Genomic DNA, 13494 nt, shown 5'->3' with positions numbered 1-13494 from the left:
ACACAACTCAAACATGAATACAATAGAAAGGGCAGATAAAATAAGCCCAGTACGCATATTATGCACATTTTAAAGTTTATTCAAGATATTTTATTGCGGATTAAATCACTTCACATGAACCCTTGTGGTCGCGTTCGCCTGTTACGTAACAGGTTTGCGCCGCTCGTGGTTTCAGCTGCGTTCCATCTTATTTGCTTGTTCGTCCTGCATCCACATGGTGCTGGATTTATTTGACATTGATTAATTTATGATTAAACTACAAATGTAGTTTATATGTTATGTTTATTTGCATATTTGTGTTAAATGAAGGGTAACCAAAAAAAAACAAGGCTGCGTTCCGTTGGCCTCGGAATTCGGGTGCAGACGTTTGAATGACGTCACATTCGAGTTTCCCACGTTCGATTAAATAATTCTTCCTCAGTCATGACTGAGTCAAAACTGCTGCACTGACACATGCAGACTTTTGATAAAAACAGGATTTACACAAAAGTACAAGTATAGCTGCCTGAAGTCAGCCAAGATTTAGGGCCATGAGGGTTTGGTGGGACACATTCAGACAAGCAGACAGATCTACAGCGACCTTCACTCCTCAGTCTATTATCTCAGCTTTATAAAGCCTTCAGCAACACGACTTCATAGGCATTTCCTCCCTGTGAAAGACACGCACGGGCTCTTTGATGAGATAAACTGCTGAAAATAAAGACACAGCAAAGTGAAGCCTCTTTTACCTTCTTCAGCCAAAGAATCCAAATGTCTATTTAAGCAGATAAGGTCGTGCAAAGCAGACCGCCCCACCCTTGAAACCTCAGAGACACACACTCGTCCCATTGTGTCCTGATAAAGGAGACCAGTGGATGCACATAATCAGCATATTATTGATAGTCTTAATGAGAAAGGCTCAGAGTCACTGAAGCCATTAGCTGGGATAAAAAGGGCTTAATTGTTTTGTGTGTGCATGTGGGTGCATGTTGTGTGTTTTAAGGTGCGCACATGTTCCTGAGCTAAGATCAGGCTAATTAAATTCATTTCCTTAGTAACTTTTTTTTCTCTCTTAATTAAGGAGGTTAATTATTGGCTTGGACAGGGTAAGTGTGCATTCTGCAAACCAGAGTCGGATACACGGAGGTAGTTTGTATGACAGGTATACGAACACAACATGCATTCATGGCATATATATATATATATCTCACTCTGATATTTACTCATATTCAAGAAAAGGATGAATATTGTACGTTAGCATCTCTTGTAAATGCAGTTGTCTGCCTTGAAATTCAAAAGCTCAGACTAATAACTCAACACAGTCTCTTTGATAATGGGCCCCCGTGCCTGTCTTGGTTGAAAAAGCACAAAATTCACTTTCCTGCTGAACCCCCCCACTACCCCTGCAGTTTTCTTGTCTCAAGGAGGAATCCACATGTTGTACTTTCTTGACAAAAGCATCAACCAACAAGTCTGGCATTAATACCAACTTCTGTCATCACCAGTGTGGTACGCGAGGACGTCTGCGGCATACCAATGGTGTGGAACAATATTCCCCAGCACGCTCCATCTACAGCCGTGATATCTGCCAGACATGAGAGGACTCTCTCTGCTTGCCGCTGGACACACACCATTACTTCTGATGGTCCGAGTGTGTGCATGAGGCTGAAAGCTTGGCGCTTACACGTGTGTGTGCTTGGGCCCTCGGGGGTCACACATCCTGTCCGTGAAAATGGCTGATTCAGGACTCACTGCCATTTTGCTTGTCAACTTGGGTTCATGCTGCTATAACAGTTAGACATCTGTGGGCCGGCGACTTTCTCCAGTACGATGATGGTGATGATGATGATGATGATTATCCTCTGCGGCAAGAACAAGACATTAACACTTTTTACACTCTGCTGGCTTCTCTTAAAGCGGCAGGCAAGTTATTTTAAATGGAAAATACACATTTCTTCCTGGTGCCCTCAGGAAATGTCCTCATGTCTGTGAAATACGAATAGAAGATATGCAGCATTTACCAAAATGAAATGGAGCAGCAAATCCTTTAGGTTACATTATAAGCAGTGAAATGGCAGAAATTCATACTTATTCATACTTGTGGGTCCACTTTTTATCCTGCTGGTGGAAGTAGCTAATTGACTTCCAACTGTCTCCTTAGTTTTAACTTTTGGAATTCAATGCTTCAACATTCTTATCAAAACAATGGGTCAGATAACTGTAAGAATAAAGAAATGAGTTAATGTTAATGACCAATCCACATATAAATGGGCTCTGCAGAGCATGCGAGCATATTTCAATTCATAGTTTTAGTTTGGTTTTCTTTAACTAGACTGTTTTGGTTTAGTAAATTTCATCATTTCCATGATAAAAGATCAAGATCATTTCATTTTATGCCAGCTTTTCAGCCTCAAATGTCTAAAAGAAAAGAGCTCAGTCCCACAGGAAAACATGGAATAGGTAAGTTTGACCTCATCTTCGTAACATAGGAGTGTCACAGTCTGAAGATAGAAGCGATGAGATGGCAAAGTATCCCATGGCTGAGTGGCAGAGTGAAATGACAGGAACCGCAACACTTGAATGTTTAAATGTGTAACTACTAACCTAAATATTCATTTGAAGCCACAACCATGTATTTTTATTGCCAAACCACGGAAAAGTAGAGAAGTAAGGAATCGTGTGAGAGAAAAAAAAGACGCTGTGTTGGATGGGTGTCAAACTGGCTCCCCAGCAGAGAAATCGGCTGACTAACACCGCCGACATCCCCTCCTTATTTCTCATAAGTGTTAACATGTCAAACATTTTCATGATCATGTAGTGAGATATCAAACATCCACATTGTCATGAACCTGGCAACACATTGGTCCAGGTCATAACGCAACAAGACTGAAAGCAGCGTCTCTGTAGGAAAATGTTTCGACTGTGAAACTGTTATATTCTGGGCTGTGGACCAAAGGAAAGAACCAAATGTTTTCCTCTGAACTTGGAGGAGACCTTAAAAGACCTCAAATAAGAATGGATATGAATGCCTTATTCTGCTATATGTGCTAGATATGTAAAAGTTTGCTAAAACGTTCCCTCTGTCAACTTTTTAAGCTAATAACGTGGGTATTTGGTATTCGATCTCCAGAAATTGGTAAACATCAGACATCCCAGTGAGTGTCAAATGGGATTTAAATGTCTTTCTGGGTGACATGTGGTCTGGACATCAAAGCTCTGTTTTTGCCATATTTTCAACTAGTTAAAAAGTGGTGGCATTATTAATGTTTCCATAATAATTTTGTTATGATTTCAGCTTTGGTTTTTACTGACTGAAATGTCCAAATCTCAACAAAGACGTTGTCACTTTCATCTTAAATCGAGCTCATCAGATGTTCCCAAACAGCCAGTCACATTAATAATGTGTAATCAGTACACTCACTGGCTTTTCAGTGTGTTTTCCTTTAAAGATACACATTTGAATATTACGGTACAAGAGAGCTGAGAGGGTAAAGTCTGCACCCGTCCTACTGATTCAGATATGTGTTTTTCCTCATACAGTTGTAGGTAATGACACATTTCAGTGTGAAAAGTGTCACTTGATTTAACTGCCCCCAGGTGGCCAAAAGCACCCATTGATGTTCATTTATACTGTCAAAAATTCACCATTTCATGGAACAAGGAGGTAAAGGGCTTTCTTAAAACATGCATCCTTTCCAGCCCTTTTATCCTTCTCAAGTATACAGCACCTAATGGCCAATAATTTCTTGGTCTTACCTTTTCCCTTTTTATCTGAGAACCGCGTGTCTTCCTCATACCCTGGATGATTCCTTTTATGGGTGAGGCTTGTGAGTTTCTGTCTATCCTTATGCATCTGCGTGCTAGTCGCTGTCACGCTTCCTGCTGGTGTATCATTAGGTATGGCTTTTTATTAGCCTCTGGTGTGGCAGGGACAGGAGGGAGGTCAGCATTGCTCTGGCAGTAAACCAGTACAGCCGTCAGCCCTGCACACAGGAACAAACACCCCATTAAACCAAGGCCTTCACATATTACTGTAATAAAAGCCCCCGCTCTTGCCTTTATGGGCTTTTTAATTATGTCAATTCGTCTTCCTGGGCTTGTGAGCAACAGTTCATGATGAGCCCCATTTCATGAATACTTCACTACCAGCAGAAAGCTAGAGGGGGTGAATTAAAGGGAGACACTGAAAATGGCCTGAATCTATAATATGACCATTGTTGCTGGGTTGGTACTTTATGGTCTACATCTGTGTGGAGCCAGAGGCGTTGCTTCTTAGGTTATAAAGATGGAACATTATCACATAGCTCAGGTGAACTGCATGGCATCGCCTGCAATAATAATGTGCATTGAATCATCTCCCAGTAATCAGAGCAGTGGGAAGACTTGCTGCGGGTTCCCAAAAACAGATTAACCAAACAAATCATCTGTGTGCATATTCAGCATGGAGGCCTGCACTTCAGGTCATTTCATACCTTGAGCACTTTCCTTCAATATGAGAAAGTTATGTGTATACAAAAGTCACACCCACATGGACCCACCTGGAAAATAAACCTTTAGCTCTGCTCAGAAGAGAGAGAAAAGCTTTGTTATAAATGTTTTATTGTCTTTAATCAGGTACAAACAGAATGCCCAGTGGGTTTGCGAAGTCTGCTGCAAATGACAGTGCTCGTGAAAAGTAACGCCGCAGCCAGTGATGCACCTGCTCCACACAGCAAGGCTGTCGATGAATACGTGGCTGAGGAGGGAGCATGAAAAGAAAAAGACAAACATTATTATCCAAATAAAAAGGAAGCATTAGTTACAGCAGTTAAGATTAGCAATAATGAGACGAGCAGAAAGGTAAGCATGTGCGAGAACTAAATATAAATGCATCCCCTACCAGCTTGAGTCCCTTCTTGTGCCTGGTGCTGAGGAACTGGTTCTAGAGGAAGGTCAGCCACCACAGTCAGCTCCTTGTGCTGAACACTGTTGTCCAACAGGATGGGGCCCAGTGCTGCCATCCCCTCCCACTGCAGAGCTTCTGAGAGATGATGTGGTGGAGGGGAAAAAAAAAGAAAAAAGCTTTAGTGGATTTAGGCAGCTGAGTCAACCTTTCAGGACAGGACTGATTGGTTAAACAATCAAAAGGGATTAGCTAAAAAAATAAAAATCAATCCTCTTCATAAACACAATGAATGCCAAATGAAAACAAGTAAGCTCATCTAAATACAAGTGGAGCCTCTGTTAGATTGGGGCTGATTACATTTAGCTGTGGGGGCGCTCAAAATTAATGCCTTTCATAAAAAACACTGAGGTCATTTCAAACATTCCTTTCATTCATCTGAAATATTTTGTTAATTACACCAACAAACATTGTAAAGAGTATCAAAGTTCCCCCTCTGGATGCGTGTCATATGCTTAGGAGCCACCCCAGAGTGTCATGTATTACTGCTTCTATAAACCATACCAGCATCTGCTGCAAGGCTTCTTCTCTGTCTCTTCCCACTGCATCTGGTCTCACAGCAGCTACACACGTTATTGTCTCCACCTGACGCCACCCATCTGTCCAGAGATGAAAATGTGTCTTGTTAAATAGGCTGAGCAGAGCTTTACAGGAAAAACCTCACAAAAACGAACACTTGTGCACCAACCTTTCAGCTTCGGTCAAGAACGAACAGGCTTTGTGTTGCGAGTCAACGGGAAAATCCACTGTTGTTGCTTTCAGGCGGCATGTCATATAGAGCTACGAGAAAGTTAAATTATGTTTACTCATTTATTTTGAGCAATAGGGTTCAGACTAAATCTATTTATACATTAATGGGAAGAAAAAGGAACAGTTTCAGACAAAAAGTGTGCTCATGACACCAGCTTAAGTCACGTTTTACTGAACTGCCATTTACCATTTTAGGCTGTGATGGATTTTGAGTGTCTTGTTGCATCAGGGAGAACATTCTCTGTTTGGCAAACTGATCATATTGTAATTTAATAAGAGATTTATCCAGAGAGAGCAAATAATGTTTGAGTGGGCTTTGGTAGCATGTGTGCAAACAATAGCTGGTGATGCATTCACAAGCTAAACGAACATGAAAGGATTTTTTGATAATATGCTAAAAAGAAATGTGAATAAGAGCATTTTCCACTGAGTGGTTTGCAGCTCAACTAGGCTGTGAAGTGATGCGGCATAGGCTACATTGCTAGCTGTAATTCCGTAGAAGTCGTAGTTGTCCTAACAGGGAACAAACCTCACGCTGAGAAAACAACTGGTGGACATCAAGAAGAGGAAAACAGAGAGCTCTTCTTCAGGAATCACTTTAATCTCCCAAATATATTATATCTGGAAAGATGCTGCCTGTTTTTTTTTTTCTTCTTCTTGGCTCCAGCTAGACACCAACATTTCCAGTTTCAAGCCAATAAGCTCTGCACGGGTGGAAGGGGCATCAGAGGGCATTTATTCACCCCATTTTCTACAGACTACCACAAAAGATCTTGAATTAGGTGCCAACTAAACACATCTTATACAAACTTTACTCACTGCATTCCTGTCATCTTGGTCAAACTTGATTGTTCTGAACTGGAAATGAAGTTTATTCTCCTGGTTCCTCTGTGTAAAGTAAGACTGGGCTCCTGTCAGCTTAGAATCCGTTAAACACCTTAAAATGACAGCGAAGGACACTTATAAACAGAGAAATAAGTTCTCAGACAAAATACAACCTCTTGGCTGTTATATATATACGATCCATTTCTGCTATACTCAAGTATATTAAAAAAAAATCCAAATCACAGTTTCTCACCCATAGTTTCTAATGAGGGGGTATCTGGGTTGAGAGCTGGGATCTGGGTTCACAGTGGCCATGCAGCTGTCCACAAAGACCCTCAGAGGAACATGGTGACCCTGGAGAACAGATGCCTCCATGTGTATCACGTCACTCAGGGAGTAGACATTGGAAGGCCTCTGTGACTGCCAGTCCTCTAATCAAATACACAAGAAAAGATGTAAGTGGAACAGTAATGTTGGGACCATCAGTCTTATTAGATGAAACTAAAACAATGCCTGAGGAAGTTAGATGGTCAGGGTTGCAGCAGAGAATGGGGTATAGATACAGTCACATCAAGAGAAAAATAAGGCAATAAATCAATTACAAATGTATCTGCATCATCAACCTGGATAAGAAACACAAATGAGGGACTGCACCCAGTAAATGCATTTAAAAAGAAAACAAAAAAAAAAAAAACACTTTCATAATATCCATTCAAGTTCATCCAGTAAGCAAATCAGAAGGAGGCTCTGTTAGACCAACTTTTGAAATGAACAATCTGCACTACGCAGCTTGGAATTAATTAGAAATCATAATCTGCTGTACATTGATCACTTCATTGTGCCAGTGCCTGTGTTGGGTCAGCTGCAGCCTGGAAGGCATGCAATTTCAGCTCATCACCATGCAAGTTTCTCCCCTGTTTATCAAATCCCTGTTTAGCATCCTTAACGGTCACGGCAAAGTCTGCAAGCAAGAGCCTGAGTGATTGCAATCACGCCTTTTGTCATTGGGGAAATTAGCCAGACTGGTGTGTGCAAATCAAAAGAATAGAAGCCCCAGGTTCATCATCTCACCTGTCATAAGATGCAGGGAGAAGTGCAGCCGCTGGTCTGCTTGCATTTTGGAGGCAAACGTCTTCCAGGTAGGCCTAATGGCGCCACTGCTCACGTAATGCTTCCTGTGAAGAGAATTACAGGAAGCACAGGGGTTTCACTCGTTAAGGGAGAAAAGCATTGCTTCATTCACAAAGAAGAGTGGAAGTGCCACAGATGACTAAACTCATAAATGTAGATTCAAGGACTAAAACTGTTATGTTTATACAATATTAACTTGTAAGCCACAAGGTGTGTGTGTGTGTGTGTGTGTGCCTGTTCAAACAGGCTTCATCTAAGGAGTAGTATCCAAGGAGGATTTTTACAAATAGTACCCAACTCAACACTTGAATATTTACCAGATATGTGCAATTATCTGCTGCAGTATAGAAGGAGCACAATTGAAGCCAGAGGTAAATACAGTGTGACCATGGTGTACAGTAACAGGGTTTCTGCATTGTTCAGTTGAATTAGGATTTTCAGTTCAGTACAGAACACTTTAAATCTGTCATTGATTGTGGCTAATATATACTTTTTAAGAGCTTTCATAACTTGAGCTAGCCACAAAGCTAAGCTATGGGGAGGCAATGCAAAACAATGAGGCTTTACCTTTCATAGTGACACTGAACCATCATCTCAGCAGGGTTAGTTTTTAAAATGGAGGTGTTGCCAATAGGTGCTGGAGAGTACATCAGAGAAAATGAGTAGACGAGAGACTCCTCAGTCATCTGCAGAAAGATACCGTTTCAGTAACCTCGAATGTTGGGCATTAGATGTGCTTGAAGAGACAGCGACTCACCATTACTGTGCTGCCACAGTTGTGTAGCTCTGTCCGAAACAGTAGGATGCGGTCAACAGCTGCGACTGCCGCGCATCCTCCTAAGCTCAAATCTCTTGGTCGGATCAACTGACCATTTCCTAAGAACAAAGAGGAAAAAGCAAAACTTAAAGAAAACCCATTACCTCAGGCCATTTCTTTTCCTTCTTCAGTCAATAACCCTCACAGCAAGTTGAGGTTCAGCCACAGGACAAATACAAAGGTTTCTTAATGCGTTGCTGTAAAGCCAGCGTTCGAGCATCTAACGGGCTCCTTCTCGGAGTGAAGAAATAAGAGGAAACATATTGATTGCCAAGTCCACAGCCTGAGCCATTTGCAGTAATCAGCATTGTGTCCCATCTTCACCGGTCCAATTTAGGCTTCCACAGCCATTAGAGCAGAAGGCATTGGAAATGGACCTATGCTGGTGCCACTCCAGAAAAAACAACACACAAATGATCAATTCAAACTCTTGATGGGCAGCTATTACCTAGGAAGTCCTGTTTGACCGCTATGGTGACCTTTCTTTCTTCACAGCGAACTGACACACTTTCTGCTGGCACAGGCACCCGCTGCTTGAACCTCACCTGCACCTAGAACATCAGTCTAATTGATTTACACAGAACATATGGTGTGTGCGTGTGGATAAATAGGCAGTGAATCAGTCAAAAAGATAGTGTTCCTAAGCTACCTTGGATTTCTTCTTGACAGGCAAGTTCATATCTTGACCTTGAATCGGCAGTTTCAACATCTCTCGTGCTTGGATGGATTCCTTTTGATCAAGACAGTCAGAGTTCAGCTGTTTGGGCTGCAAGCTCCGCAGTTTCTGTTCCTCATAAGGGTGGAGTGGTTTTTGTTTGTCAGCTGGTTTCCTGAGATGGTATATCCTGAGCTGGAAGGTGGCAGGAGACAAGACCAGGTGCCTTTGCTCCGACTGATTTAATTGACGATGTGCTGCTACCTCTGAGCTTCTTGTCACTTGGTCTTGTGGCATCTGGTGGGGAGTCTCATTGGTGATCAAGACTGACCTGTTTTGTGCTGCTGAGCAAAGATTTCCACCTGAGAGGAAAAGCACAAACCCTAGGAAAACAGCCACTCTGAACCCCATTACAACTTTTCACTCAAAAACCTTAGTTTTTGGTGTTATCAGAAAGCACTGCAGCCTTCCTCTCTCAACCAAAATTAAGATGTGGGAACTTTGCACTGGCTCCACCCACTCCTAATGACTTGATTGGATTCCAGCCTGGAGAATTCAAACTCTAAAGCTTTCTTTCCCTCTCTTCCTTTTAACTAAACAAAACCACAACTTATTTTGATGGCTGTTTGACTGCACACGTCAATTGTCAAAATTTTTTTGTTTGCTAAGCCTCAACCCTGCATTTATATTGATAATGACTTTTTTTCTGGTGTGGAAAAGGTGAAAGAGGGGAATTGTTTTGCATTCTTTAAGTGTTGACCAGGCAAACACTGAAATCTGCCTAATCTCCCCTTGTCATGATGGCAATGAGCAAAGACTTTCATAAACGGAAGCGAGCCTGCCCCTAACAGTAAGCAGCTTTCACTGCCCTCATGAGGCAAATCAATCAGAGCTCCCAGTGAGTTTGAACCCCGTGGTGATTTTTTTGCAGCATAGTCTAGAATGTCAAGACGATGCGGTCAGCGGTCTGCTGGGTTCAGCAAGAGTGACTTGTAAAACTGAGATTTATGATCATCCACTGTGAGACTTTGCAAATGTCACCACCACCAACTATATATGTGTGTGTGTGTGTGTGTGTGTGTGACATGTAACAGGAAACAGGGGACCTGTGCCCGTCGGCACGTCAATCACACACATGAGCATAAGTATCCTGTTTTCTTTTCCACCTGTTATCAATCTGGTGAGATATTTCATAACGACAGCACTGGAGAGCTTTAGGGTCTGCTTAAATGTTTTGATAGAAAAAGTTTACAATCCTACTACATGCTGGCGATATCCGAAGTGTGCTTGATCTGGCACTGAACTTTCAGAATGCTCATGGTTGAGAGAAAAAAAATAAATTCACAAATGCTTTGACATTTGAACCAACAAACATGATGTGCATGATTTTATATAAACTATTCAAAACAACTGTCTGACAAAACAACTCCAATGAAATTTAAAGCTGTGCAATGATACATTTGTCCATGTATGAAAAAAACAACCAAGCAACTTTGGAGATAAAATGTCCTCACCTTTTTTTTTTCATATAAAAGCTGAATATTGTGCAGAAATCCCAAATATTGTAACCATCAGGAAATTATTCACCAGGTTACAGCCACTTTAACAGAGGGTGATCAGATTTATAATATTCTTTGTCATTTACAGGAACCCAAAAATTAACCAAAATCTGCTGGTAAAGCTCACTTCCATTTGTTTCAAATGCCGAAAAACCACTTGAAACCCATCAAGTTGAACTGCGACTTGGAGACCGAGTTTACAGCAAAACAATCGATATCCAACATGTTTGAGTTGTTCTTTTTGCCAGTTAAACTTACTCAACAGTCAAGACTTGCTCTAGTCTTCTACATCTTTAGACATTTAAAAAACTGCAAGCAGGAAATATGTTGATATATGTTCTGGCCTTCCTGATGTGCATGGATTAATGTCACAATCATTTTCAGCATTGCTACAAAGTTTGAAGAGCGAGAGTTATTCTTTGGAAATTGTCATCAGGAGATTACCGGCTACTTTCTCCTTTTGTTCACACGTTCACTTCTCAGCAGAAGATTCTCTGCTGGGGAAGCAATCCCCCCAGCTGGAAATATTGAGTGGCATCTTTTTTTTGGGTCATGTATATGAAAGAAAGAGAAATCAATAAATTACATAGATGAATAAATAACATTTCACAAACAATTGTGAGACTATTTTGCTTCTTGACGTGCTCTGACAGCTCAAAGAAGTCAGTTAAAGATGTTATATAGTACGTTTTATTCTTTTAACGCTACGTTGTTTGAACCATGTTGCAGTCATCACTGTCATTCAGCTGCCTTTCTAAGTAGTCTTTTATCCCACCACTACCTTTGACTGCACCTGGTGACACTGCTCCTCATTCTGCTCTCCAGGTGATCTGAAGATCAACCACAGCAGTTCATGTGCCACTCTCTCAAGCTCACAGAGTCTGCAGTGAAGATCAAGGACTACAGTACTGCTGCGCGATACAGTCCAAGATGGTGGAGTCTGTGGTGTGAAACTCAGTCGAGAGGCAACAAAATGATACCGAGAAGCCTGGCATGATTACAGATTATAGTTATAGAACTATAAGATGGAAGGATGCGGTGCCAGTTCGTTGCCAGCGACTGAACTTCTGAAATGAAATACTTACATGTAGCACTTTTAATGTGTTATGAGAGAATCTGGCAACTGTTTGCTCTTGGGCTTGCTCTACAGCTCTGAGATGTAGTACCACTGATAAAGAGACCTCCATAAGCCACCAAAATGCCATCTGATTATGTAGGGTACTGTTACAGGGCATAACAAGAGTAGGACTGACATGATAAACAAACTAGTTAATCTAGTTAATTCTAGTTAATCTAAGTTTTTTTCTGATCTGTATTTTGAGGCATATTCATGTGGTGTATGTATGAAATGGAGACATGTACAATGCCCTGTGGTTTAAATCACAGTGCCATGTTACTGCAAACAAGCGGAGAACCTTTTGAAAGGCAGCAAACTTCCAAGACTTTGGGGCGAAATTTAAAAGAGACACTGTCTGTGAGAAGAATTTATTTGCATGTTAGTCTGAAATGGGTCTGACGTGACTAACTGAGTGATCATCTGTGAGGTAGGGATGATAACAGTTAGGTTATAATTTATGTTTCATTGTTTTGTATTTCTGTTAGTCAGGATACAATGTTTGCAGTATATAGACATGTTTCATTAGTTGTATTACAGGAATCAACCACAGCTTCAGTCCCCTCTGACTTACAACCTACTCAGGGTAGAGGGATCATGATTGTGCGTTCCATTTGTAGAAGGATGCTTTAATCTCTTTGTGAATGCAAAAAGAAGTGACAAATTTTTTTCCTAATGAAATAAAACATAATAAATCTCTGTTTAGATGTGCCTTTGACACAGTGTCTTATTTATGTTGAGTCAAACTTTTGCACATATCTGCATGTACACACTCTTGCTATCTACAGCCTTGCTTGGGAAACTTTTCCTGTAAGAACATAATGTATGGACAAAAAAAACCAGAACAAGATTTAATGGAAATGAACTTCTATTTTGAGGGCTAAATGAGTTTAAATCTCTTCCCCTTGATGCAGACGCACTAATCCCGGCTGACCTACAGGAATACATTATAGCTCTTGCTCTCTGTCAGGATCTCCCTGTAGACTCCACAACAGAGAGGCTGCTATTGTCAGGAACTGGCTTTTATCTTCTGCTGATCAGCGGCAAAACAAAGAGAGGTGTGTGTGCTTGTTTTAGTTCAGGGGGCTGGAGTGAAATCAGTCCATCCCTGCCAGTCAGACCCCCTCTGCTGCCGTTCTCTAACTTGGTTAGCTGCCTCTAATTTGGCCCCAGGAGGGCCCTAATGTGGTTCCCTTTGGGAGTTCCTAAAAAGAGCCTGGCAGCCTTTACCTCTCTACACCGGCACTCACACACAGACTGTCGCCAGTCTGATTAGTTTCTGCGTCTGATATTCCGAACACATTTTTAGACAAGGGACGGTTGGATGCAGGTAAGTTGAGCTTCCTTTTAGATGATAAACACACAAGTATTCAGAGACACGCATATCCCACTGCTACCAGATGGGAAACTGTCAACCACAATGGCACACTGACAACGCAGATGCTCAGTGACAGTAACACACGGACACAAAAACACACACGTGTCCCTCGTCACATTTTGCTGACAGCACATAGTCATGGAAACAGCTCGAGTGGGCCTGAGCAGCTCTGCACCATACGGATTATGGTTATGGAGGCTCATTAAAAACATGTAGTGGGAGATGGATTAGTTATAGCCTGCTGTTGTGGAGGCCGAACAGCGTCCAAGATCAGTGGATTTTCATGCATTTTGTCAGCACTGATGTAGTGGTGAATAGATTTGCGTGGGGTAGGGAGATACTTC

At 41.5% G+C, this 13494-nt stretch overlaps 1 protein-coding gene across 1 annotated transcript; it reads right to left on the bottom strand.

The window, feature by feature from the left end:
* Positions 1 to 4561: 4561 nt before the first annotated feature.
* On the bottom strand, positions 4562 to 9510 carry LOC140293769 (zona pellucida sperm-binding protein 3-like). Its single transcript, XM_072379554.1, has 11 exons — positions 9094 to 9510; positions 8893 to 8995; positions 8385 to 8503; positions 8195 to 8313; positions 7568 to 7671; positions 6750 to 6927; positions 6491 to 6608; positions 5610 to 5701; positions 5426 to 5520; positions 4859 to 4996; positions 4562 to 4714 (listed from the first exon to the last, which is right to left on the bottom strand). The coding sequence occupies exons 1-11, from the start codon at positions 9508 to 9510 to the stop codon at positions 4590 to 4592; spliced, it is 1608 nt and encodes a 535-aa protein (XP_072235655.1). The 3' UTR covers positions 4562 to 4589.
* Positions 9511 to 13494: the final 3984 nt, after the last annotated feature.

This window comes from Leuresthes tenuis, unplaced genomic scaffold (genome assembly GCF_036924035.1).
Source record: "Leuresthes tenuis unplaced genomic scaffold, fLeuTen1.0.hap1 SCAF_1, whole genome shotgun sequence".
Taxonomy (NCBI): Eukaryota; Metazoa; Chordata; class Actinopteri; order Atheriniformes; family Atherinopsidae; genus Leuresthes; species Leuresthes tenuis.
This window is presented reverse-complemented; position numbering and strand designations above follow the sequence as displayed.